The sequence below is a fragment of the Colobus angolensis genome, unplaced genomic scaffold (genome assembly GCF_000951035.1).
Source record: "Colobus angolensis palliatus isolate OR3802 unplaced genomic scaffold, Cang.pa_1.0 Scaffold292, whole genome shotgun sequence".
Classification (NCBI taxonomy): Eukaryota; Metazoa; Chordata; class Mammalia; order Primates; family Cercopithecidae; genus Colobus; species Colobus angolensis.
The window spans coordinates 1516137-1540852 of record NW_012116177.1 but is presented as its reverse complement, the minus strand read 5'-3'; the positions used below and the strand labels follow the sequence as shown (position 1 = coordinate 1540852).

General features: G+C 40.1%; 1 protein-coding gene across 1 annotated transcript in view; it reads left to right on the top strand.

The window, feature by feature from the left end:
• The window catches only part of GALNT5 (polypeptide N-acetylgalactosaminyltransferase 5), a 55350-nt gene that overhangs the window by 16302 nt on the left and 14332 nt on the right, over window positions 1-24716 (top strand). The window contains exons 2-5 of the mRNA XM_011949201.1: window positions 9777-9943; window positions 11517-11636; window positions 21289-21424; window positions 22023-22142. Of these exons, the coding sequence (XP_011804591.1) occupies window positions 9777-9943; window positions 11517-11636; window positions 21289-21424; window positions 22023-22142 (543 nt within the window). The remainder of the gene's footprint in view (window positions 1-9776; window positions 9944-11516; window positions 11637-21288; window positions 21425-22022; window positions 22143-24716) is intronic.

Sequence of the window (24716 nt, the reverse complement as noted above, 5' to 3'; positions counted from 1 at the left end):
GATGGTATCTCTTGTGGTTTTGATTTGCATTTCTCTGATGACCAGTGATGATGAATATTTTTTCATGTGTCTGTTGGCTGCATAAACATCTTCCTTGGAGAAATGTCTGTTCATATCCTTTGCCCACTTTTTGATGCGGTTGTTTTTTTTCTTGTAAGTTTGTTTGAGTTATTTGAAGATTCTGGATATGAGTCCTTTGTCAGACGGGTAGATTGCAAAAATTTTCTCCCATTCTGTAAGTTGCATGTTCACTCTGATGGTAGTTTCTTTTGCTGTGCAGAAGCTCTTTAGTTTAATTAGATCCCGTTTGTCTATTTTGACTTTGTTGCCATTGCTTTTGTGTTTTAGTCATTAAGTCCTTGCCCATGCCTATGTCCTGAATGGTATTGCCTAGGTTTTCTTCTAGGGTTTTTATGGTTTTAGGTCTAACATTTAAGTCTTTAATCCATCTTGAATTAATTTTTGTATAAGGTGTAAGGAAGGGATCCAGTTTCAGCTTTCTACATACGGCTAGCCAGTTTTCCCAGTACCATTTATTAAATAGGGAATTCTTTCCCCATTTCTTGTTTTTGTCAGGTTTGTTGAAGATCAGATGGTTGTAGATGTATGGTGTTATTCCTGAGGCCTCTGTTCTTTTCCATTGGTCTATGTATCTGTTTTGGTACCAGTTCCATGCTGTTTTGGTTACTGTGGCCTTGTAGTATAGTTTGAAGAGAGGTAGCGTAATGCCTCCAGCTTTGTTCTTTTTGCTTAGGAGTGTCTTGGCAATGTGGGCTCTTTTTGGGTTCCATATGGACTTTAAAGGAGTTTTTTCCAGTTTTTTTCTGTGAAGAAAGTCATAGGTTGCTTGATGGGGATGGCATTGAATCTATAAATTACCTTGGGCAGTATGGCCATTTTCACTATTTTGATTCTTCTTATCCATGAGCATGAAATGTTCTTGCATTTATTTGTGTCCTCTTTTATTTCATTGAGCGGTGGTTTGTATTTCTCCTTGAAGAGGTCCTCCACATCCCTTGTAAGTTGGATTCCTAGGTATTTTATTCTCTTTGTAGCAATTGTGAATGGGAGTTCACTCATGATTTGACTCTCTGTTATTCCTGTATAGGAATTTGGTTCTCTGTTATTCATGTATAAGAATGCTTGTAATTTCTGCACATTGATTTTGTATCCTGAGACTTTGCTGAAGTTGCTGATAAGCTTAAGGAGACTTTGGGCTGAGGTGAGGGGGTTTTCTAAATATACAATCATGTCATCTGCAAACAGGGACAATTTGACTTCCTCTTTTCCTAATTGAATACCCTTTATTTCTTTCTCTTGCCTGATTGCCATGGCCAGAATTTCCAACACTATGTTGAATAGGAATGGTGAGAGACAGCGTCCTTGTCTTGTGCCAGTTTTCAAAAGGAATGATTCCAGTTTTTACCAATTCAGTATGATATTGGCTGTGGGTTTGTCATAAATAACTCTTATTATTTTGAGATACGTTCCATCAATACCTAGTTTATTAAGAGATTTTAACATGAAGGGCTGCTGAATTTTGTTGAAGGCCTTTTCTGCATCTATTGAGATAATCAGGTGGTTTTTGTCTTTGGTTCTGTTTATATGATGGATTACGTTTATTTATTTGTGTATGTTGAACCAGCCTTGCATCCCAGGGGTGAAGCTGACTTGATCATGGTGGATAAGCTTTTTGATGTGCTGCCGGATTCTGGTTTGCCAGTATTTTATTGAGGATTTTTGCATCGATGTTCATCAGGGATATTGGTCTAACATTCTCTTTTGTTGTTGTGTCTCTGCCAGGCTTTGATATCAGGATGATGCTGGCCCCATAAAATGAGTTAGGGAAGATTCCCACTTTTTGTATTGATTGGAAGTTTGAGGAGGAATGGTACCAGCTCCTCTTTGTACCTCTGGTAGAATTTGACTGTGAATCTGTCTGGTCCTGGATTTTTTTGTTTGGTAGGCTATTAATTATTGCCTCAATTTCAGAGCCTGTTATTGGTCTATTCAGAGATTCAACTCCTTCCTGGTTTAGTCTTGGGAGGGTGTGTGTCCAGGAATTTATCCATTTCTTCTAGATTTTCTAGTTTATTTGAGTAGAGGTGTTTATAGTGTTCTCTGATAGTAGTTTGTATTTCTGTGGTATCAGTGGTGATATCATTTTTTATTGTGTCTATTTGATTCTTCTCTCTTTTCTTCTTTATTAGTCTTGCTAGCAGTCTATCAATTTTGTTGATCTTTTCAAAAAACCCGCTCCTGGACTCATTGATTTTTCGAAGGGTTTTTTGTGTCTCTAGCTCTTTTAGTTCTCCTCTGATCTTAGTAATTTCTTGCCTTCTGCTAGCTTTTGAATGTGTTTGCCCTTGCTTCTCTAGTTCTTTTAATTGTGATGTTAGGGTGTTGATTTTAGATCTTTCCTGCTTTCTCTTGTGGGCATTTAGTGTTACAAATTTCCCTCTACACACTGTTTTAAACGTGTCCCAGAGATTCTGGTATGTTCTGTCTTTGTTCTCATTGGTTTCAAAGAACATCTTTAGTTCTGCCTTCATTTCGTTATTTACTCAGTAGTCATTCAGGAGCAGGTTGTTCAGTTTCCATGTAGTTGTGTGGTTTTTAGTAAATTCCTTAATCCTGAGTTCTAATTTGATTGAACTGTTTTCTGAGAGACAGTTTGTTGTGATTTCTGTTATTTTACATTTGTTGAGGAGTGCTTTACTTCCAATTATGTGGTCAATTTTAGAATAAGTGTGATGCTGTGCTATGAAGAATGAATATTCTGTTGATTTGGGGTAGATGTCTATTTGGTCTGCTTGGTGCAGAGCTGAGTTCAAGTCCTGGATATCCCTGTTAACCTTCTGTCTCATTGATCTGTCTAATATTGACAGTGGGGTGTCAAAGTCTCCCATTATTATTGTGGGGGAGTCTAAGTCTCTTTGTAGGTCTCTAAGGACTTGCTTTATGAATCTGGGTACTCCTCTATTGGGTGCATATATATTTAGGATAGCTAGCTCTTCTTGTTGAATTGATTCCTTTACCGTTATGTAATGGCCTTCTTTGTCTCTTTTGATCTTTGTTCATTTAAAGTCTGTTTTGTCAGAGACTAGGATTGCAACCCCTGATTTTTTTTTGCTTTCCATTTGCTTGGTAGATCTTCCTCCATCCCCTTATTTTGAGCCTATGTGTGTCTCTGCACATGAGATGGGCCTCCTGAATACAGCACACTGATGGGTCTTGACTCTATCCAATTTGCCAGTCTGTGTATTTTCACTGGGGCATTTAGCCCATTTACACTTAAGGTTAATATTGTTATGTTTGAATTTGATCCTGTCATTATGATGTTAGCTGGTGATTTTGCCCATTAATTGATGCAGTTTCTTCATAGCATCAATGGTCTTTACAATTTGGCCTGCTTTGCAGTGGCTAGTATGGGTTGTTTCTTTCCATGTTGATTGCGTCCCTCAGGAGCTCTTGTAAGGCAGGCCTGGTGTTGACAAAATCCCTCAGCATTTGCTTGTCTGTAAAGGATTTCATTTCTCCTTCACTCATGAAGCTTAGTTTGGCTGTATATGAAATTCTGGGTTGAAAATTCTTTTCTTTCAGAATGTTGAATATTGGACCCCACTCTCTTCTGGCTTGTAGAGTTTCTGCCAAAAAATCTACTGTTAGTCTGATGAGTTTCCCTTTGTGGGTAACACGACCTTTCTCTCTGGCTGCCCTTAACATTTCTCCTTCATTTCAACCTTGGTGAATCTGACAATTATGTATCTTGGGGTTGCTCTTCTCAAGGAGTATCTTTGTGGTGTTCTCTGTATTTCCTGAATTTGAATGTTGGCCTGCCTTGCTAGGTTAGGGACGTTCTCCTGGATAATATCTTGAAGAGTGTTTTCCAACTTGGTTCCATTCTCCCCATCACTTTCAGGTACACCAGTCAGATGTAGATTTGGTCTTTTCACATAGTCCCATATTTCTTGCAGGATTTATTCATTTCTTTTTACTCTTTTATCTCTAAACTTCTCTTCTCACTTCATTTCATTCATTTGATATTCAATCACTAATACCCTTTCTTCCACTTGATTGAATCGGCTATTGAAGCTTGTGCATGCGTCACAAAGTTCTCTTGCCCATCAGGTTTTCAGTTCCATCAGGTCATTTAAGGTCTTCTCTACACTATTCTAGTCAGTCATTCATCTAGCCTTTCTTCAAGGTTTTTCGCTTCCTTGTGATAGGTTTGAACATGCTCCTTTAGCTCAGTGAAGTTTGTTATTACTGACTTTCTGAAGCCTACTTCTGTCAACTTGTCCAAGTCATTCTTCATCCAGCTTTGTTCCATTGCTGGCAAGGAGCTGCAATCCTTTGGAGGAGAAGAGGCACTCTGGTTTTCAGAGTTTTCAGCTTTTTTGCCCTGGTTTCTCCCCATCTTTGTGGTTTTATCTACCTTTGGTCTTTGATGTTGGTGACCTACAGATGGGGTTTTAGTGTAGATGTCCTTTTTGTTGATGTTGATGCTATTCCTTTCTGTTTGTTAGTTTTCCTTCTAACAGTCAGGTCCCTCAGCTGCAGATCTGTTGGAGTTTGCTGGAGGTCCACTCCATACCCTGTTTGACTGGGTATCAACAGTGGAGGCTACAGAACAGCAAATATTGCTGCCTGATCCTTCCTCTGGAAGCTTAATCCCAGAGGGACACCCACCTATATGAGGTGTCTGTCAGCCCCTACTGGGAGGTGTCTCCCAGTTAGGCTATACAGGGATCAGGGACCCACTTGAGGAGGCAGTCTGTCCGTTTTCAGAGCTCAAATGTTGTGCTGGGAGAACCACTGCTCTTTTCAGAGCTGTCAGACAGGGACGTTTAAGTCTGCAGAAGTTGTCTACTGCCTTTTGTTCACCTATGCCCTGCTCACAAAGGTGGAGTCTACAGAGGCAGTAGGCCTTGCTGAGCTGCAGTGGGCTCCGCCCAGTTTGAGCTTCCCCACTGCTTTGTTTACCTACGCAAGCCTCAGCAATGGTGGACCTCCCTCCCCCAGCCAGGTTGCTGCCTCCCAGCTTGATCTCATACTGCTGCACTAGCAGTGAGCAAGGCTCTGTGGGTGTGGGACCCACCGAGCCAGGCATAGGAGAGAATCTCCTGGTCTGCTGGTTGCTAAGACAGTGGGAAAAGCACAGTATTTGGGCGGAAGTGTCCCATTTTTTCAGGTACAATCTGTCACAGCTTCCCTTGGCTAAGAAAGAGAAATCCCCAGACTCCTTGCACTTCCCATGTGAGGCAATGCTCCACCCTGCTTCAGCTCACCCTCCGTGGGCTACACCCACTGTCCAACCAGCCCCAATGAGATGAACCAGGTACCTCAGCTGGAAATGCAGAAATCACTCGTCTTCTGTGTCAATCACTCTGGGAGCTGCAGACCGGAGCTCTTCCTACTTGGCCATCTTGGAGCAGACCTTAATTTTTTGTATTTTTTAGTAGAGATGGGGTTTCTCCATGTTGGTCAGGCTGGTCTTGAACTCCTGACCTCAAGTGATCCGCCTGCCTTGGCCTCCCAAAGCGCTGAGATTACAGGTATGAGCTACCTCACCCAGCCTATTTCTTGCCTTAACTCAATAAGCCCTTGTGTCAGTCTAAAAGACATGGTTCTCCAAAACTATATTTACTTCCTAATTGTCAGAACCTGTGATTATTACCTCACCTGGAAAAAGAGTAAATATTATTTTCTGAAGCAAGAGATGTGATGAAGGATCTTGAGGAGACATTTACCCTGAATTACCCAGATAGGCCCCAAATGCCCTAAATCACATGTATAAACACTGTTATAAAAAAGAGAGCCAGGTAGAGGTTTCACCCAGACACAGAGGAGAAAGTGATGTGAAGACAGGGAGAGAGATTTGAGTGACATAACAAGTGAAGGATTGCCAGCAGAAACTGAAAGAGGCAAGGAACTGAATCTCCCCTACAACTTGTGGAGGGAGTGAGGCCCTATTGACATCTTGGTTTTAGAATTCTGGCCCCCAGAAATGTGACAGAATATGTTACCAAGTTTGTGGTAATTTGTCATGGTAGTCAGAAGAAACTAATATAAATTTGGTATCAAGGAGTGAGGTGCTGCTATAACAAATACCCCAAAATACGGAAGTATCATCTAAGGAATAGCCAAGTGATATGGTTTGGATGTTTGTCCCCTTGAAATCTCATGTTGAAATGTGACCTCCAGTGTTGGAGGTGAGACTTGGTGGGAGGTACTGCATCACAGAGGCAGATCTGTAATGAATGACTTAGTGCCATCCCCTTGGTGATATGTGAGTTCTCCTTCAGTTCACACAAGATTTGGTTGTTTAAAAGGGTAGGAGACCTCACCTTGCTGACTCTTGCTTGCTCTGTCACGTGACATGCCTGCTCCTGCTTTGTCTTCTGCCATGGGTAAAAGCTCCCTGAGGCTTCACCAGGAGCTGAGCACATGCCAGAGCCATGCTTCCTGTACAGCCTGCAGAACCGTGAGCCAATTAAACCTCTTTTCTTTGTAAATTAGCTAGTCTCAGGTATTTCTTTTCTTTTTTTTTTTTTATAAATGGAGTCTCACTCTGTCACCCAGGCTGGAGTGCAGTGGTATGATCTCAGCTCACTACACACTACAACCTCCACCTCCAGCATTCAAACAATTCTCCCTGCCTCAGCCTCCCAAATAGCTGGGATTACAGGCACCTGCTACCATGCCCAGCTAATTTTTGTATTTGTAGTAGAGACCGGATTTCACCATGTTGGCCATGCTGGTCTCGAACTCCTGACCTCAAGTGATCCACCTGCCTCGGCCTCCCAAATTGCTGGGATTACAGGTACCCGGCCAGGTGGATTTCTTTAGAGCAACACAAAAATGGCCTAATACACCAAGGAATTAGGTAATAGGTAGAGGCTGAAAGAATTCTGTGAAGCATCATAGAAAAAACCTAGAATGCCCTGAAGTCACTGGTGGTAGAAATATGGATATCAAGTACGCTGTTGGTGAGGGCTCAGAAGGAAGTGAGCAGCATAGTAGAGAAAGCTTCTATCGAGATTGCGCCATTGCACTCCCGCCTGGGCAACAGAGCAAGACTCTGTTTCAGAAAAAAACAGAAAGAAAGCAAGCTTCTATCAGTCGTCTTTGAAAATATGTATGCTATCTTGAGCAGAATGTTGGCAAAAATATGAGCATTGTAAGTACTTCTGGTACAAGCTTAGAAGGAAATACAGAGCACATGATTGAGAAATGGAGGAAAAATGATCCGTGTTACATAGTGGCAGTGAGCTTGGCTTAATTGTGTCCTATAGTCATGTGAAAATTAGCAGAACTTGCCAATGATGAACTCGGATATTTAGCTGAGGAGAGTACCAAGCAAAATGTTGAGGATGCAGACTGTTATCTTCTTTCTGTTCAGAGTAAAAAATCCTGAATGAATAGATACATTCAGGAAGGAACTGTTAAGCAGAATTTTCAGTAATTTGTTATGGCAACCAAAGTAAACTGCTAAAGCTCTTAAGTGAAGAGAGGAATATCTTCTCATATTATTCAGAAATGCCAATGCATGGATCCTTTGTGTAGACTAATATTAGTTTAGACAGTCTGCTATTTTAAGTTAGCATTAGATACCTAATCACTACATCAAGATACTGAATCAAAATGTGTTATTTTAATTCTGTGTCACTTGAACATTTAGGACATGCCCCTATCAGCCCTCAATTTATTTTTTTAATATTAGCCTCAAATAATAAGAATAAATTAACTTTATCTTGAGCTCAAGTTCTTAAACTCACCAATCAATGATTTGTGAGTCGTTCTTTTGTTTGTTGGTTGGTTTCTTTGCATTTTGTTTTATTTGTTTGTATTTTAAGACATGGATTCTTGGGCCCTCTGCAAACCTTGTACATTGATTTTCTGGGGCTGAGGATTGGATATTTATGTTTTTCTAAGGCTTTGTCAATTATTATGATAAACAACCATTTAGGAAACCATTGATATTATGAACATAGCTGGATTTGTCTACCATTTCTTCAGTACTCCCTATGTGTCAGATATATATTAGATGAGCTTTACATAATATTTATATGTAATCTTACAGGTACATGTTTAATTTCAGCTTTGTAGTTGGCAAATTGAAGTTCAAAGAAGTAGTAAAGCTGTTCCAAATCCGTAATTAGAAAAACTGATATTTGAGCACATATCTATTTCCAAAACCTATTCTCCTACAGAAAAACCAGCAGTAAAGTGAAAACATTATTTGTTCACATTTCCTTATATATCCTTTCTAGATGGATGATGTGGGTAAGTCATTTAACTTCCCAAGATTTAGTTTGCTCTATTTGAAGAAGTGTATAATAATATGTATTTCAAGCAGTTGTCATGAAGACCGAATTCAATTATGTACAGAATAGCACTCTGGCAACACTAGAGTGCCATGCAAATGTGATTTGCTTTACTATGGTTTTTGCTCTTACCTATTTTTTATTTATGGAATAAGTAAAGTGTAACCATGTTATTTGGCAGAAGTGCCAGCTCTCACAAAATGCTGCATCTACTGCCAGCTGCTTCTATTCTTGTGGATCTAAGGCTTCCTCAATGGTTACTTTTGGAGCCAGACTGGATCAGTGTTCATATCCCAGCTCTGCCATTTACTAACAGTAGAATCATGGACTAGTCTTTCCATGATTTTGATTATTCACCAATAAAAAGGGAAAGAGATGCTGGTAATTTGAGGTCGACATTGAAATAATATGGAATGCTTATAATGTTTATGATCATCATCGTTAATGATCACATTACTGACAGTAGCTGTGTTAGTAAGATGGCAAATACATTTTGTGAGGTTCCACTGGACACTGCCTATGAAGAGTGGCACAGGCAGGGGGTGAAAGAATGCCAGCAGTGAGGCAGTATATTCCGCAGGGCATGGGAAAAAATCCAGGCCAGTTGCAACCCACCTGAATACTAACTCCCACTGTAGCCTGGATTGCATTCCTATGCCAGCAAAATGGTTTTTCAACTGTGGCTATTCTGTAGCAGAGTATCAGCAAGGGAGCCCCAGATAGGGAAGCTAAAAAGAGTTTAATTATTTGGCACATATATATTATGCCATAAGTACATACACAAGCAGAATGGGAGAAAAGAATAGATCCCGTGGCACTTGGCAGATGACCAGTTGGAAAGGCAATCATAAACTACTTGGGAACATTAAATAAGTCAGAATGCTATCTTCTAACATATAAACTAGTAATGATAGCAGTAACTACCATTTCATAAATTCCTGTGCCAGGAACCCTGCTAGGCTTTGTATGTACATTATCACTAGGCTACAAAACTCTATTGAATAAGAACCATTTATTACCTCATTCTGCAGATGAGGACACTGAGGCACAGAGAAGTTAAAGAAGGCATTAATGGTTAAAGACCTGAGAAATATTGGCCATGAGATTTAAAATAGAGTCTAACTACCTGTAAAGCCCATGTCCTTTCCACCGCAGTGTGATGTCTCCATGGGACATTCTCATGTCTTGCATCTCTAGTCCTTTTATAACAACCACTGTTACAGGTAATCCTTCTGCTTTTTTATTTTGCATGTACCCCTCCTCAAGAAAAGGCACATGATAAATAATAAAATCATCATTGGTATATATAAATAGATGATTGATAGACCAGACAGATTGATGACAGGCTGTGTGTGTATATGCACACCATCACACTCTGTGACTTTTAAAACTATCTTGTGGATCTCCTTAGCACATCTCTTGTGCTCTGCTTATATTCCGACCCAGATGTACAGAGCAGCTAGTTCACAATAACCTCCCAACCACCAGTGTCATCATGTGCTTTGTGGATGAAGTGTGGTCCACTCTCCTGAGATCTGTTCACAGTGTCCTCAATCGCTCTCCTCCATACCTCATCAAGGAGATTCTGCTGGTAGATGACTTCAGCACCAAAGGTAAGAACACTACTCGGGCTATCTCTTGAAATGTCAAAGTTTGGTGAAAGCGAAGTTTGGTAGCAGTTTGGATGGCAAAATTACAGGATAATTTGATGAAGCATAAACATTGTACAAATGCATTGTTTTACGTGGAGCCTCAGAGACATTAAGTCTAAGCATGTGTGGACATCAAAAGTCATTTGGAGCTCTGTTCAGTCAGTTGTCTCAGTTGTAACTCTCCTACCATGTTGGAACGATCTTCTAACTATGGCTCCTTGGAGATGGGTACTTTGAAGTACTGGAGTTTTGATGTCCTCTATAATTGCATAAATCCCTTTTAATGGAATCACAATTAAAGGGAGGCCTTGCCTACTGGTAATAACTACAGTTACAGCTGGATTTTATGGAAGGCAAAGAAATTGAGGTTTTATGGCTTCTTCCTTGAGAGCAAGGCATATGATGTGTTCAGTTAAGTGTTAAGAAGACAAATTGCCAATAGGACAAGAGAGATGAGGTGATTCCAACAAAGTTCAAAAGAAGAATCCACCTTTACGTTCATTTTTGTTTATTACAGTGAAGAATCTCACTCTTTGGGTTGTCAAATAACTTGTGTATGTAGGTGGTCTGACAGCCACATTACAAATTCCCAAAATGGAACCCATTTTTCAGAAAAGTTTAGAAAATAGCAAAGACTTGGCAATGCTAATATACTTAGCGTTAAGCTAAGCCTTAGCCTTGAGCTGTGACCACAGCAACATGGGAAGTTTCTTTAGCTTCAGAGTTTCTACCATAATCACATTGAGCTCAAGAAACTGTGGGATGACAGAGAAAACTTGGCTGAAAAACATAAAATGTGGCCTTGAAAGCATAAACAAAAATAGCACCCAATTAGAAAGTAGATAAGAGTCACTTCATGAGGGGTAGGTCCAAATTCTGTGGGACCTGAAGCTTATTCAGTTTTCAGGGTCCTAAGAAAAACTTTCTTAGAAAGTTTTCTGGAAGCCATTCTGACCTAGGATAGCTGTCAATAGCTTAATTACACACAGAAGTGACTGTAAGTCACATAAACATGGCTCATAAAGCCCCCAGAAAACTGTTCCTTTAGCTGGATCCCTCCATAGCCATCTAATAAGAGAGAAAAGGTGTAATGGAAGGGGATGTCAGAGTAGGAAATGAAAGGGTCTTATTTGCACACATTGTTTAGCCCCTTCCTTGGGTCACGGAAGGGGCTTTTGCAAGAGGTGGGGCTGAGAGTAGAAACAATTGTGCAGAAGCCTGAGCTACATTTATTTTAAGGCAAATCTTCCCCCATCTTGACAAATGCTCAGAAAGGTGTTCCCGCCACTATATCACCTTGCAACAGTGAAAACAAAGATTTGGGGTTTGAAAAATCAGACAGCTTTGAATATTGAAACCAGACAGAATCCTTCCAAGAAAATGACATCAGAAAATAAAATTATGACCCAAGGAATAAAATTCAGTGATGATGGTAATGTCATAGTTTTTGGCATTTGACTTTGGGAAGGCACTTCTGATACTACCCAGACTTAGCTAATTCAAGTGTTTCTGGTTTATCTTTACTCTGATATAGACTACCTAAAAGATAATTTGGATAAATACATGTCCCAGTTTCCAAAAGTTCGGATTCTTCATCTCAAAGAGAGACATGGCTTAATAAGGGCCAGGCTGGCAGGAGCACAGAATGCAACGGGTAAGAAGCTACTCATTTTTTGTGTGTGTTACATTTTGTTTTAATTTAAAATGTTTCTCAAACATACAGAAAATGTGAAAGACCAGCACAATGATGCCTATGTATGCATCACTTAGTTCCATCAGTTTTAAAGTTTTTATAAAATGTGCTCTATCATAAACACACATAGACACTTATTGTATATACTTTTTTTTCCTGAACCTTTAAAAAAGAAGTTACAGACATCATCATACTGCACCCCTAAGGACCTCAGTAGGCATCTCTGAAGAACAGGAGCATTCTCTTAAATAAGCACAGCTTTCATAACTAAATATAATACCTACTATATGCTCTTTTCAAGTTTTATCATTGTTCCCAAAATGTTTTTGTTTTTGGATTTTTTTTGCTTTTTTGTTTTTTTGTTTTTTTGACGGAGTCTCACTCTGACGCCCAGGCTGGAGTGCAGTGGCGCCATCTCAGCTCACTGCAAGCTCCGCCTCCCAGGTTCAGGCCATTCTCCTGCCTCAGCATCCCGAGTAGCTGGGACTACAGGCACCCGCCACCATGCCTGGCTAATTTTTTGTATTTTTAATGGAGATGGGGTTTCACCACATTAGCCAGGATGGTCTTGATCTCCTGACATCGTGATCCGCCTGCCTCAGCCTCCCAAAATGCTGGGATTACAGGCCGCAAAAAGTTTTTTTTTAAATTCAGGAACTAATTAAGTTTCATACCCTGCATTTGATAGTTTGGTCTTCTTAGTCTAGAATAGTCAACTCCTCACACTTTGCTTAAACATTTGTGTGTGTGTGCGTGTGTGTGTGTGTGTGTGTGTGTGTGTGTATTTTAAGTTCATGCCATTTGTTTGGTACAACTGACCATGTTCTGAAATTTTCGATTTCCTCTTCTTACCTGCAGGATAAATGTTTTTGGAGTGAAAATATTATATAGAATGCTACTACATAGGTGATAGAAATGGTATACATCCCATCAAGAGGTATATAATATAACATAATATCACCAGTATTGTTGATACTAACTTTGAGAAGTTAGTTAAGATGTTGACAGCTAGATCTTTACTTTGGGAGTAAGAAGTAATTTGTGGAATGATACATTAACCCATGAGAATATTCTGTTTTTTTTACAATGTTGTGCCCAGTGGTTTTTAGTATCCATTGACGATCCTTGCTTAAATCAATTATTACACTGAGGACTGAAAAATTGCTTTTCTATAATTCATTCTTTTTTATTTAGCTGGCACTCATGTATAAGGAAAAAAACTCTATCTCTCCCTCTCCTGTTTTCTAATTCTTCCTCCCTTCCCCCTCAATCTCCCTCTCCCCTCCCTCTCATCCCCTCACCAATATGGATTTATGGCTTAGAAGTTAAATGTGTATTATATCACCATTATTCTTATTGGTGCTCCAATTGTCCCAAATTTGGTCACTAGGAGCTTCTTCAAGCCTGTGCCTTTCTGACCTGACCAATCAGTATTTCAAGATTTCATAAAGTTTTAATTCTACAATCCTCACCCCTCTCTTCTCTGACCCATGTCTGTTCTTCCTAGGCTCTTTCCGCCTTCCCCAAAGGCCATATACCTTCTTTTCCTCTCCTTTATTTAGTGTGCAGGTGTTGGTGAGTGAATGAGAAGTGAGTCTATTTTATGAGTATTCTAAAAACAACATCAAACATTTGGGTTCGCGCTCATAAGTTTCTAAGGAAGGATCTGTGCCCTGTGATACTAGCTGACTTATATGCTAGGTGCCATTCTGAGTACTTCATATATTAACTGATTGAATCCTCACAATAACTCTATGAGATGGGTACAATCACATCCTCATTCTACATATGAGAATATAGAGGTGCAGTGAGGCTGTGCCTTATGCAAGCTCCCCCATCTAGTCAGTGGTAAATCCAGAGCTGGCACCTGAATGTCCTGACTCCAGAAGCCATCCTCTTATCTACTACACCTTGAGGCCTCTAGACACTTAGTCACTACTCTGGTCCTGTACGTCCTGCTTTTACAGTTCTTCACCAGCTTAAATTCAAGCATGTTCTGATGGGAAATTATCTGCTTACGTGAGTTTAATTTTCTCATAACTGGACCCCATATTTGAAGCTCTTCTCATTTCACTGGTTTGCTAACAAATGTCTTCTCTTTGTAGAGGAAATTTTAAGTGAACAACAAATACATTCACACCAAAATTGGCATTGCAGTGACAGTTAAGATTCTTGATGAGAGACTGCATTCAGAAAAATCTAATGGCATTCCATGCTTAATTTCCTTTGGAAAGTAATTATCTATAAATGATGTACAAATAGGATACTCAAGAACTAGTTTAAGTAGGTAACTTTTGAGCTGAGGTCTGGGTGAAGACTATTCCCAAGCAAATGGAACAAGAAGTACAAATGTCCTAATGAAGAAATGAGCTTGGCATATTCAAGGTAAAGAAATAAGTTCATTTTGACTCATGGGTGCTGACCATGGGGGGAGTCATAAAAGAATCATCTGGGGGGGAAGAAAAAAGCAAGTTTCTCTAAAGTTTTGTGCATCACTTAAAGATTGTAGGCATTAGTCTCAGTATAAGGTGAAGCCAGTGAAGAATGTTAAATGGGAACAAAACTGTCTGATGTACATTTTGAAAGTTCATTCTGGCCACTATGTAGATAATGGATATTAGGAAGATGAAAAAGGAAGGATGGAGGCCAGTTAGGAGGCTATTTTAGTTGTCCAAGTGCCAGGGAGGTGCCAGGGTAAATGGGAGAAATGGTCAGCTTCATCATAGATTGTGCACATGGAACGTATAGGACTTGCCATCAGATAGGATGTGAAGAGAATAAGAATGAAAGCAATCAGAAACAAACCCTAGGACTGGTATCTGAACAGCTTGGTGGGTGGTAGGCTCAAAATTGGAGGAGCAGGTTTGGAATTGCAGTTGAGTTTTGATTTTGTCCATATAAATTTGAGATGAAAATTAGATATTCACGTGCAGAAAGTAGAATACAGAACCAAATATGGATTACTTATTTAAAAATGTTCTCTCTGCCTGCATGGAGCACAGAGTATGCTAGCAATGGCCTCCAACACAGTCCAAACTATTAGACGACATAGGTGGTGTGTCTTAGAAGGGGTGTTATGAACTTGATTAAAGCAGTTGCAACTGCTTGCTCAAGTGTTTGCAGTTTACATCCATAAAGTAATTTCTTTGAATTTAGCAAATCTGAATGTAAATTCAGATTCATTAACACCCTTGAGAATACTAGCTCAGTAACTTTCAAACCATTTTAATGATGACTTGTGTAGAAATAAATTTTTCATCACAATTCACTACATGTGTAATCACACATATAACTACAGTAGACATTTTATCAAATAACATGTGGAATAGATTCTAATATCTTCTTTTCTATGTTATTTATTTTTTAGATCCTGGCCAATCTCAATAAATTGATTTGGTGATTGATTCACTAAGAGGATCTACAGCTCTCAGTTTGAAAAACCGCAGCTAGGTGTATCTTAATTGCTTGCCACTGCCTAGTAGAGTGATGCTTCCCAAGCTACCTGAAAAGGACTTTTTTCCCCTAATTTCCATTTTTTTATTGACCTACCCCTTTGTAAATTATAACAAATATTAATTACTCAAAAAGGAAAGTAGATATATAAAACACAAACCCATTTTTATTATATATAAAATATATATGGCTGGGTGCAGTGGCTCACACCTGTAATCCCAGCACTTTGGGAGGCTGAGGCAGGCAGATCACCTGAAGTCAGGAGTTCGAGACCAACCTACCCAACATGGCAAAACCCTGTCTCTACTAAAAATACAAAAAATTAGGAGTGGTGGTGGGTGCCTGTAATCCCAGCTGCTCAGGAGGCTAAGGTGGAGAATCTCTTGAACCCGGGAGGTGGAGGTTGCAGTGAGGTGATATCACACCACTGCACTCTAGCCTGGGCAACAAGAGCAAAACTCTGTCTCAAAATATATATATACACATATATATTATATATATATACGTATATATATATAATATATACACATATATATTATATATATACGTATATATATATAATATATATGTATATATTTTATATATATACATATATATTATATATATATACGTATATATATAATATATACGTATATATATAAAATATATACATGCGCATATGTATCTACATGTATATAAAAACAGTAAATAATAAATTTATAAATTTGGCAAATTGCTATAAAGTTTCAAAATATTTGTTCTCAATTTCTATTGCTATCTCCCTGTAGACAGCAGGGTCTGTGACCTACACTTTGAGCAGCATTAGTGGAGCTTGGGTACCTGAGAGTTTGGAAAGAAGAAAGGTGTGTCTCGATGTATCCTTGCCCAGGGATACATCCAATGCCAGGAAGTACACCTGTCCCTTGTGGAGAATTCAAGGCAATGCAGGATCAGTTTTAGCAGAGAATGTAATTCAGAGACTGGCATTGAGCAGAGATGGCAGGCAGGGTGGGTCCTCTCAAACTCCCCTGGGTGTGCCATAGCTCTCAAGAGTAGAGATAAGTAAGAGACTAAGGGCCTCCTGAAGAGTTCCTGTAAATCAGAAGTCAGCAAAGACAGCAGACAAAAATTTTCTGTAGGATGCCTCACCAAACAAGGAGTTTAAAGATAAGAATCTGAGTCCAGAATCTGACAGGCCTTGACGCAACTGTTCCCTAAAGATTTGCCCTTTAGGACTCAAAAGTGAATTAACAGGCAAGGGTGAGATCCAGAGATCCAAAGACATGCAAAAAGTCAGATGGCCTATTTTGGTCCCATGGTATTATGAGGCTCTCTGAAGGTCTGCAAGAGGCTCTCTGAAAGTCTGCAATCATCTGCAAAATAATAAGGGTCCAAGCACTGATCTGCCTTACCATTAGCGATGTCTACTATGCATTCCATTTCCAGGGCATGTTAGTTCTTCATCTGAATCTATTTCAGGCAAAAAGATTAGGTCCAATCAGTTGCTTGCTGTGAATAAGGAGGTTAGAGGCCCAAGGAGGATTTCAAAATTTAACAGGTAGGCCGGGGCAATGGATCTCTAAGAATTGCTCACTATATGAAGCCAACAGAATTAAAAAGATGCAGTAAATGAGATATCAGGGAACAAGTAGATCACCCATATTCCTTCCTAGTATGGAACAGACCAAGTGATTTACTGCCCTGCCAAGAGGAGTTACAGTCAGGCAGTAGAGAGTCGAGGTAAATATTAGGTTTTCATTTCCTTCATGACATGGTGTTTAGCAAAATTCCTGACATTTCTATGAGCATTCTAAATAATCACTTGGCTAACTTTAAGTAACTGGACAGGTGACATCTAACTCCTAGCAAACTCCTCTCCTAAAAAGCAACAGTAGACATCTTTCTGCAAACTTTTATAACTTGTATCTGCTGCAGGTAAAAATTGTTTCCTTAGCGTTACTTAGGAGGCATTATGTAAAATTAAATGGCATGCCAAGCCAACATCTCTCGAGGAACCCTTGACATAACCATCCAGCATTAACTGGTTCTGCAGCAATATTCCAGGCTGGTACACTGGATATAAGTAGGGGTCCATGCTCAACAAGGACCCAAAATTGTTTGGCACATTGAACAGTTTTATGTTGCCCCCCACCCTCCAAATTTTTAAGCTACAAATGAAACCCATCTGTAAACAATCCAGTATTATTGTGACCTATCCTTAGAAAAAAGAAAATCCTACCAGGTAGCAATCAAGATTGGACTAAAATTTTATATTCTTTAACCAACCTCTCCCTATATCCCCTCTCCCCTACCCTTTCCAAATCTAGTGCTCTATAGCACTATAGGGTCACTATAGTTAACAATAGTTTATTATATGTTTTTAAGTAGCTATCATAGAGGATTTTGAATGTTCCCAATACAGATAAATGATAAATGTTTGAGGTGATTGATATGCTAATTTCCCTGATTTGATCACTACACATTTTATGTATCAAATATCACTATGTACCCCATAAATATATACAATTATTATGTGTCAATTTAAAAATTTTAAGTGATTGGGTTGATTATTCTGACTGTAAATTATACTAGCCATTTTTAAAGAATTTATGTATCAGGTAGATCTTAGAAATATCTTCACAGGGCAAAGCTCAAAAAGGTTAAGTAACTTATCTAAACTGGCTAGGAAAAGCAGAGCTCGGATTGAAGACTGTTGTATGTAACTTTAATGCTATGCTTATTTCACTGTGCTTCTCAGTCTCTCCAAATCAGGAACAGTGTGTACAATGTCCATAGACAATAACCACGCCAATCACAAATCCCACCAAGAGTCAGCTACACAGAGAGCTCCCTGTTTTCTCACCTAACATAGTCCTAAGATCTTATTTTAAAACAAAATGTCTGAAAGTAGAGCAATAGCATGCATGCATGGGAGGATTCTCCTCTTCCCCAAAATAAAACAATATAAAATTCCAGACTGTGTTTTGAGCAGATGCTGCTTCCCTTAGGTCCTGGCAGCAAATGAATGAGAATTTTCATAGGGATCTGGGCCAGGTGGGAAGTGAATGTAGGTTTGGGGACCCATCCTGCTGCCACTGGGGACTGAGAAAGATAATCCAGGCCCCTTTGACTTCATAAGGCTGCTATGGGGATAGGGACAGGTGGTGTACTAAACACTGCTCTTTAAACTCTAGGTCTGAATGGACCACAAGTAGAAATCTTATTTTTTGTTTTTGTTTTTTTGTTTTTTGTTTTTGTTTTTTTGGAGACAGAGTCTCACTGTGTCACCAGGATGGAGCGCAGTGCCGCGATCTCTGCTCACTGCAACCTCCACCTCCCGGGTTCAAGTGATTTTCCTGCCCCAGCCTCCTGAATAGCTAGGGCTACAGGCGCACACACACGCCCAGCTGATTTTTACATTTTTAGTAGAGATGGGGTTTCACCATGTTGGCCAGGATGGCCTTGATCTCTCAGCTTCATGATCCTACCACCTCGGCCTCCCGAAGTGCTGAGATTACAGACATGAGCCACCACGCCCAGCCAGGAATCTTTTTTTTACCACATTGTATACCACTAGCCAAGTGGACTTTAGTAGGCCATGCTTCATACACCTACTTGACCCTGTGAGTCTTCCCATGACCAGGGAGAGGGTTGTCCCAAAGGTGCCATCCCCAAAGGACACCCTTAGGAGATGGCTTAGTCCTTCTGGGCTGCTATAACAAAATACCTTACACTAGATAATTTATAAATAGCATGTATTTATTGATCACAGTTTTGGAGGCTGGGAAGTTCAAGATGAAGGCACTAGCAGATTTGGTGTCTAGTGACACCCTACTGTCTGCTTCAAAGGTGGCACCTTGTTGCTGTGACCTTACATGGTGGAAGGGCAAAAGGGGCTCACAAACACTCTCCAGCCTCTTTCATATGGGCACTAATCCTACTTAAGAAGGCTCCACCCTCATGATCTTATCACAAAGGCCCCACCTCCTAATACTATCACCTTAGGGTTAGGTTTCAAAATGTGAATTTTGGATTGACACACACATTCAGACCATGCAGGGGACAATACCCTGTCACTGTCAAACAAGCATTAATGCCCTGAAAATAGGACCCTTCCAGCCTCATCAGGAGATGAAACTGCTATCTCCAAGAACAGAAGACTACATGGTGGGGGAGTTTCCTCTCACAGATGGTTTCACTAAACAGACTCCTCAAGAACACTCCACACCAATACCTTACCCTGATGCAAAAATGCCATTGTTAACCAAGTAATTAATATGATGCTAAATTCCATTAATTGAGAGGTAGTTTGCAGATTTCAGTGATAATGATCTATCATCTAGATAACTGTCCTCATTTTGTTCTCTAAGCCTTCCCATACCCAAAGCTCTGCCTCCTTCTAGCAATTTTTAAGGAACGTAATCTATGGAATGAGCTACTTGTTTTCTAATATCACATTGCTGCTTGTTAGCTGTGCAACCATAGAAAAGTTACCTAAGGTCTTTGTTCTTTAGTTTCCTTGTCTCTTAAGTGGGAATAAAAATTAGTTCTATACTGCAGGGTTGTTGTAAGGACGACATAAAACATCCATGAAGAATGTTTAGAACGGAGGCTGGCATAGAACAGGCACTTAGATGATGGTTGTTCTTACAGGTATGTCAAGAGCTGAGCTGAGCATCCAGGTATCAAAGTAGTCAATCAAAATGATAAACCAAAATGAAAGCAGTAGTCAAGCCTTAATCCTTTACTGCAACAGTATCAGCAGGAGGCTGAAGAGGAGAAGGCATTGGCTCCTCCTGGGTTCCATTTTTCCCCCTGGAATGTTGCTGAGTGGTGGGTCAGAGCAGAGCAGACAAGAGGGGCAGCTCACTGCCTGCCCAAGGAACCCAGCACAAAAGGGTCCTTCTGTTATGTAGCCCTGGAATCCAGAGTAAGAAAGGGAAAGGCTAGGAGTAGGAAAGCACTGAATAGTGAGTCCGAGTTGAGCAAAGTGTCTTCGAGACCCATTCCCTCTCCAATAAAGTGGTCCTGGCAGAGGTTTTGGCCTGAATGGAGGCACCTGGGTTAGGAATGGAGACAGGCAGAAGAGCAAGTCCTGCAGCCGAGTGGAGGGTCTGAGTCCTGGACCACAACTCCCTTTAGAGACTTCAACACACTGGCTGGGCACCAAGTCTGAGTGAGAAAGCAGGTTTCCCCCATGAGCCCCACTAGGTAGAGCCTTTGTTTTACCTGTGGTTGGGCCTGAAAGATCACACATAGGATCTGGACCAGGAGCTTATTTCCTAGATTGTTACACTCTCTCACACACACATCACACCACACACACACATACACATACTTCACTTGTATAAGATCCTCTGGAGCAATGTAGATGCTACTGAGGTTTCACTGGGGAGGGAAAGAGTGTTACTTCACACAACTAACAGGGAAAAAAAGAGTTCTTAATACTACTTCTGGTCTCCAACTTTCTTTTCTTTTCTTTTCTTTTTTCTTCCTCTTAAGTCTTTTTAAAAATTGTGTAAAATACATAGAATATAAAAATGGACCATCTTGACCATTTTTAAGTGTACAGGCCCATAGTGTTACATATGTTCACATGGATGTGCAGTCTACATGACTCTTTTTACCTTGCAAAAATAAAACTCCATAGCCATTAATCAGCAACCTCCCATTCCCCACTCCCGTCTCCTATAACTCTTTTCCAGTACCTCCTAGCCTTGCCGGTTCGTCCACTTTAATTTCTTTCATCCCTATTGTGTGAAGTAATTTTCCCTCTTCATCATTCCTAAGGACAAACTTGTCATCTCAGTCTCTCTGCTTCTTAAAAACAAAGTCCCAAATCCTGCATCCCCAGCGTTAACGGGCACACTCTCTTAGAGGGGACTTCAGCAACTACCTTTAATACCAAGTATTCTTTTCAGGTTCTTTTACCCATTCTAAATGGCTTACCAATTTTTTCCAAACATAAATTATGTTTGCACCACAGGACTCCTAGGAGCAAAGTTTCTCTCATTTCAGTATGAAATGAAATTATGCTGACCATGAATTCAGAAAAAAAAAAAAAAAAGATTACTGCATTTACAGCCACATTTCTGGAAGCAATCATCAATACCTTTGAACATGAAGTACACACATTCAATATATTGTATTTTCAAAGATTTTTGTGTTTTTGGCTCTCTAGGTGATGTGTTGACATTTTTAGATTCTCATGTGGAATGTAACGTTGGTTGGTTGGAACCTCTTCTGGAAAGAGTGTATTTAAGTAGAAAGAAAGTGGCCTGTCCAGTAATCGAAGTCATCAATGATAAGGATATGAGGTAATATTGACACATTCCACAAGATACTTCTAAGCACATCTTTAAACACAAGCAGCAGAAAGTGCTGAGTATATGCCCAATATGTGCGTTTTTTGAAAATCTAAAACATACACAGTTTACTTAAATAAATGGAAAAGCATGGTCGATATCTTGGGATCAGAGTCTGCTGATGCAATAATCTATCTGGTCACTACAAATTCTTAACTCTAAATAACAATAAATCCTAATACTCATTATCTGTTTTTTCCCCTTTATATTTAGCTGAACCCACAAATATTTATTTACCTCAAGTTTAGTTCTTATTTCTGTGGGAAACGTGTATGTGCTTCTAAGTTGCCCTTGTACTTTTTCTTCTTCAAAACTGGCCAGAATAGTGTTAAAATAAAAGTATAAGTTAAGCACAAATAATCAAGCCAATTAGTTACTAAAGCAAATTGTACTTGTAAATGTTCTTGAACTATTATTAAAAGGTGGTGCTCTAAAATCATCATAAGCACTTGTTTCATTCATTTGACTACGTTGTGAAACCAAATTGATAAAGTACATAAAGATTTTTATAATCCCAGATAACACTTCGGTTTTTTTCTTCCTGGATTAGTTACATGACAGTGGACAACTTTCAAAGAGGCATCTTTGTGTGGCCCATGAACTTTGGTTGGAGAACAATTCCTCCAGATGTCATTGCAAAAAACAGAATTAAAGAAACTGATGCAATAAGGTAAGTGTATGAAATTTAAGACTAGAAAGCAGTCATATATCTTTTTGTAAAAGCATAAAAAATTCTACAAAACAGCTTATTATTCTATAGAACATTAAGAATCACAGTTCTAGCCAATAGATTACCAAAGCAAACACAATATTCCTGAGAAATTTGTTCCCAAAACTAATTGGGCTGAACACACAAAAATTCACTAATGCTATCCTGTCTCCTAGGATTTGCAACCTAAGAAACACAAACTAGCCAAATGTGCTGCATACATACTATATAAACACATGTAATATTAAAGTAAACATAAGTGCAAATTAAAAGTAAATAATAGTAATAAAATATCATGCTAATGAGAGCAATGGTTAGGATTTTCTTTTACAGACTAATCCTACCCCCTCCATGAGAAAAGTGCCAAATTCTATGAATAAATTTAAAAATCGATTCAGAAGCTGGATATGAATTCAAGTTTGGGCTTTTATTCCCGAGAAACTGCATTAAAGAACACAGCTTAGACCTGAAGCTGAAGTGGAGGCTTCCCATTACTTCTTCAGAATCTAGGCCTGCAGGACAAGCATTCAGCCAGCCACAGAAAGAGCAGCAGGGAGCTTAAATTTTCCCTGTTGTAGTGACCACTTAAGCAGACACAAGCAAGCCAGCCTCAAGAGAAAGCCAAGCCCAGACTGTGCATTGAAGCATGTTTTCCCCAAACTTACCCCTCAATCAGTCATACCACCTTCCTTGCCAGGTGTGATACCTTCAGAATTGTTCTACCAAGCAAAGAAGTGAAGGTTCTACCATTTATTAAGCACTCTGTGCCAGGCACCTCTCTTCCTAACTCTAGGAGGCAGGTGGAAGTATTCACCTTAAAGAGATGAGGAAATTGAGACTTAAAAGCATTAAGTAATTTTCCCAGAGATACACAGTTAATGAAAGAAGAATTTGAGACTCAAACCCAGAACTACCTGGATTTAACACTCTTACTCTGAACCTACACCTAAAGAGCCTCTGCTTTTTCCAAACTCTCATGTTGAGGACCAATACAGTGGGTGAGTTCAGACTACATTCAACATAATGTTAGGAAGAGAATGCATTCTGGATAGACTAGTAGGAAAATTGGAGTGCAGAAAGAACATGAACATAAATGGTGGCAGAGGGGAGAGGGGTGTGGGACAGGAATTACCTCCCCCTTGAGATCACTGTATACACTAAGCACAGAGCAGACTCTCCACAGAAACTACTTCAGCTGGCTGAGTAGTGACCACCATAGGAAGTAATTCCAGTCTTCGCTAACTGCTGACTAAAATGTAGTTTCTATTCTCCATGATCAATATTATTAGTGAAGGCTCTGGAGACAGTTTGAATCTCCACTCTACTACTGAGAAGTGGTATGAGCTTGAAAAGTCTACTTATCATCTTGAGCCTGTTTCCTCATTTTTACATGAAGACTCATAAAAGTAGCTGCTACTTAGATTGTTTTAAGAACTGAATCAGATAATACATAAAGTGCTTTGAAAGGTGGTTGCCATATAACATGCTGTCGGTAAAGTTTGTGTGTGGTTGTGAGGCAGGAGAATAGGGTCTGGAGGCAAGAACCTTGAGGCCAATTCATGCCGACTTCTTGAAGTCGAATCAAGGAAAAACACCAAGGTCTGGGGGGCAGGGAATCTAAGACCAATTCCTGCTGACTTCCCAAAGCCGGATCAAAAGGAAAACACCTGGGTCTAGGGGCAGGGGATCGAAGGCCAATTAACACCCACCTCCTAAAGCTAAACCAGAAGGAAAATTCCATTTCCCCACACCCCAGTAAAAAAGGATCAAAGGCTACTCTCCCTACAGCCCTCCCCTTCCACCACGTCTCAGACGGAAAGGGAGGGTGCCTTGGGCTGGCCAAGCAGGGACCTTCATCTGCATAAGGCGCCAATTCACTTCAGCCTTTCATTAGCCAACCAAATCCTTCATCCAGATAAGGGGCAGCCGATAGGGACCCCGAAAAGAGTACTCGAAACTCAGAAAACTTTGTAACCCGTTTGCTCCGGCCCACTCCCATCCTGTGGAGCGCTTTCTCGCTTTAATAAATCCCTGCTTGTGCTGCTTCGTTCATGTGTTTCGTTCCTTTGTTAGTGTTTTGTTCAATTCTTTGTTCAAAATACTCAGAACCTGGATAACTCACACTCACGGCCTTCCTTCCGGTAACTTCTGAGAGGCAGTACAGTGGAGTGAGTGGCACAGCGTCCCCTCAGACCGCCCAGAGCAAACCTAAGGTGTCAACTGCCCTTGGGAAAGTTTCTTACCTTCTCTGTGTTGCCGATTCCTGAGAGCCTGCTTGGAGGTTCTAGCAGGGTGCGCAGCTGCTCATATACCCTTGAGGGAAGACCCGCCCTCCTCTGTCGGGGATGGTCGTCCTCTTCCACAGAGAGCGCAGCTTCCGGGAGGGACGCACACGGAGAAGTGAGGGAGGAAGGGGACACCCGCCTAGCCAGCCGGATCAGCCGAATCAATCCTGGCAATCAATGGGGTGACAGATGTCACAGCCAGATCGCCCTCACATCCAGTGTTGCAGATTCTTTTTTTTTTTTTTTTTTT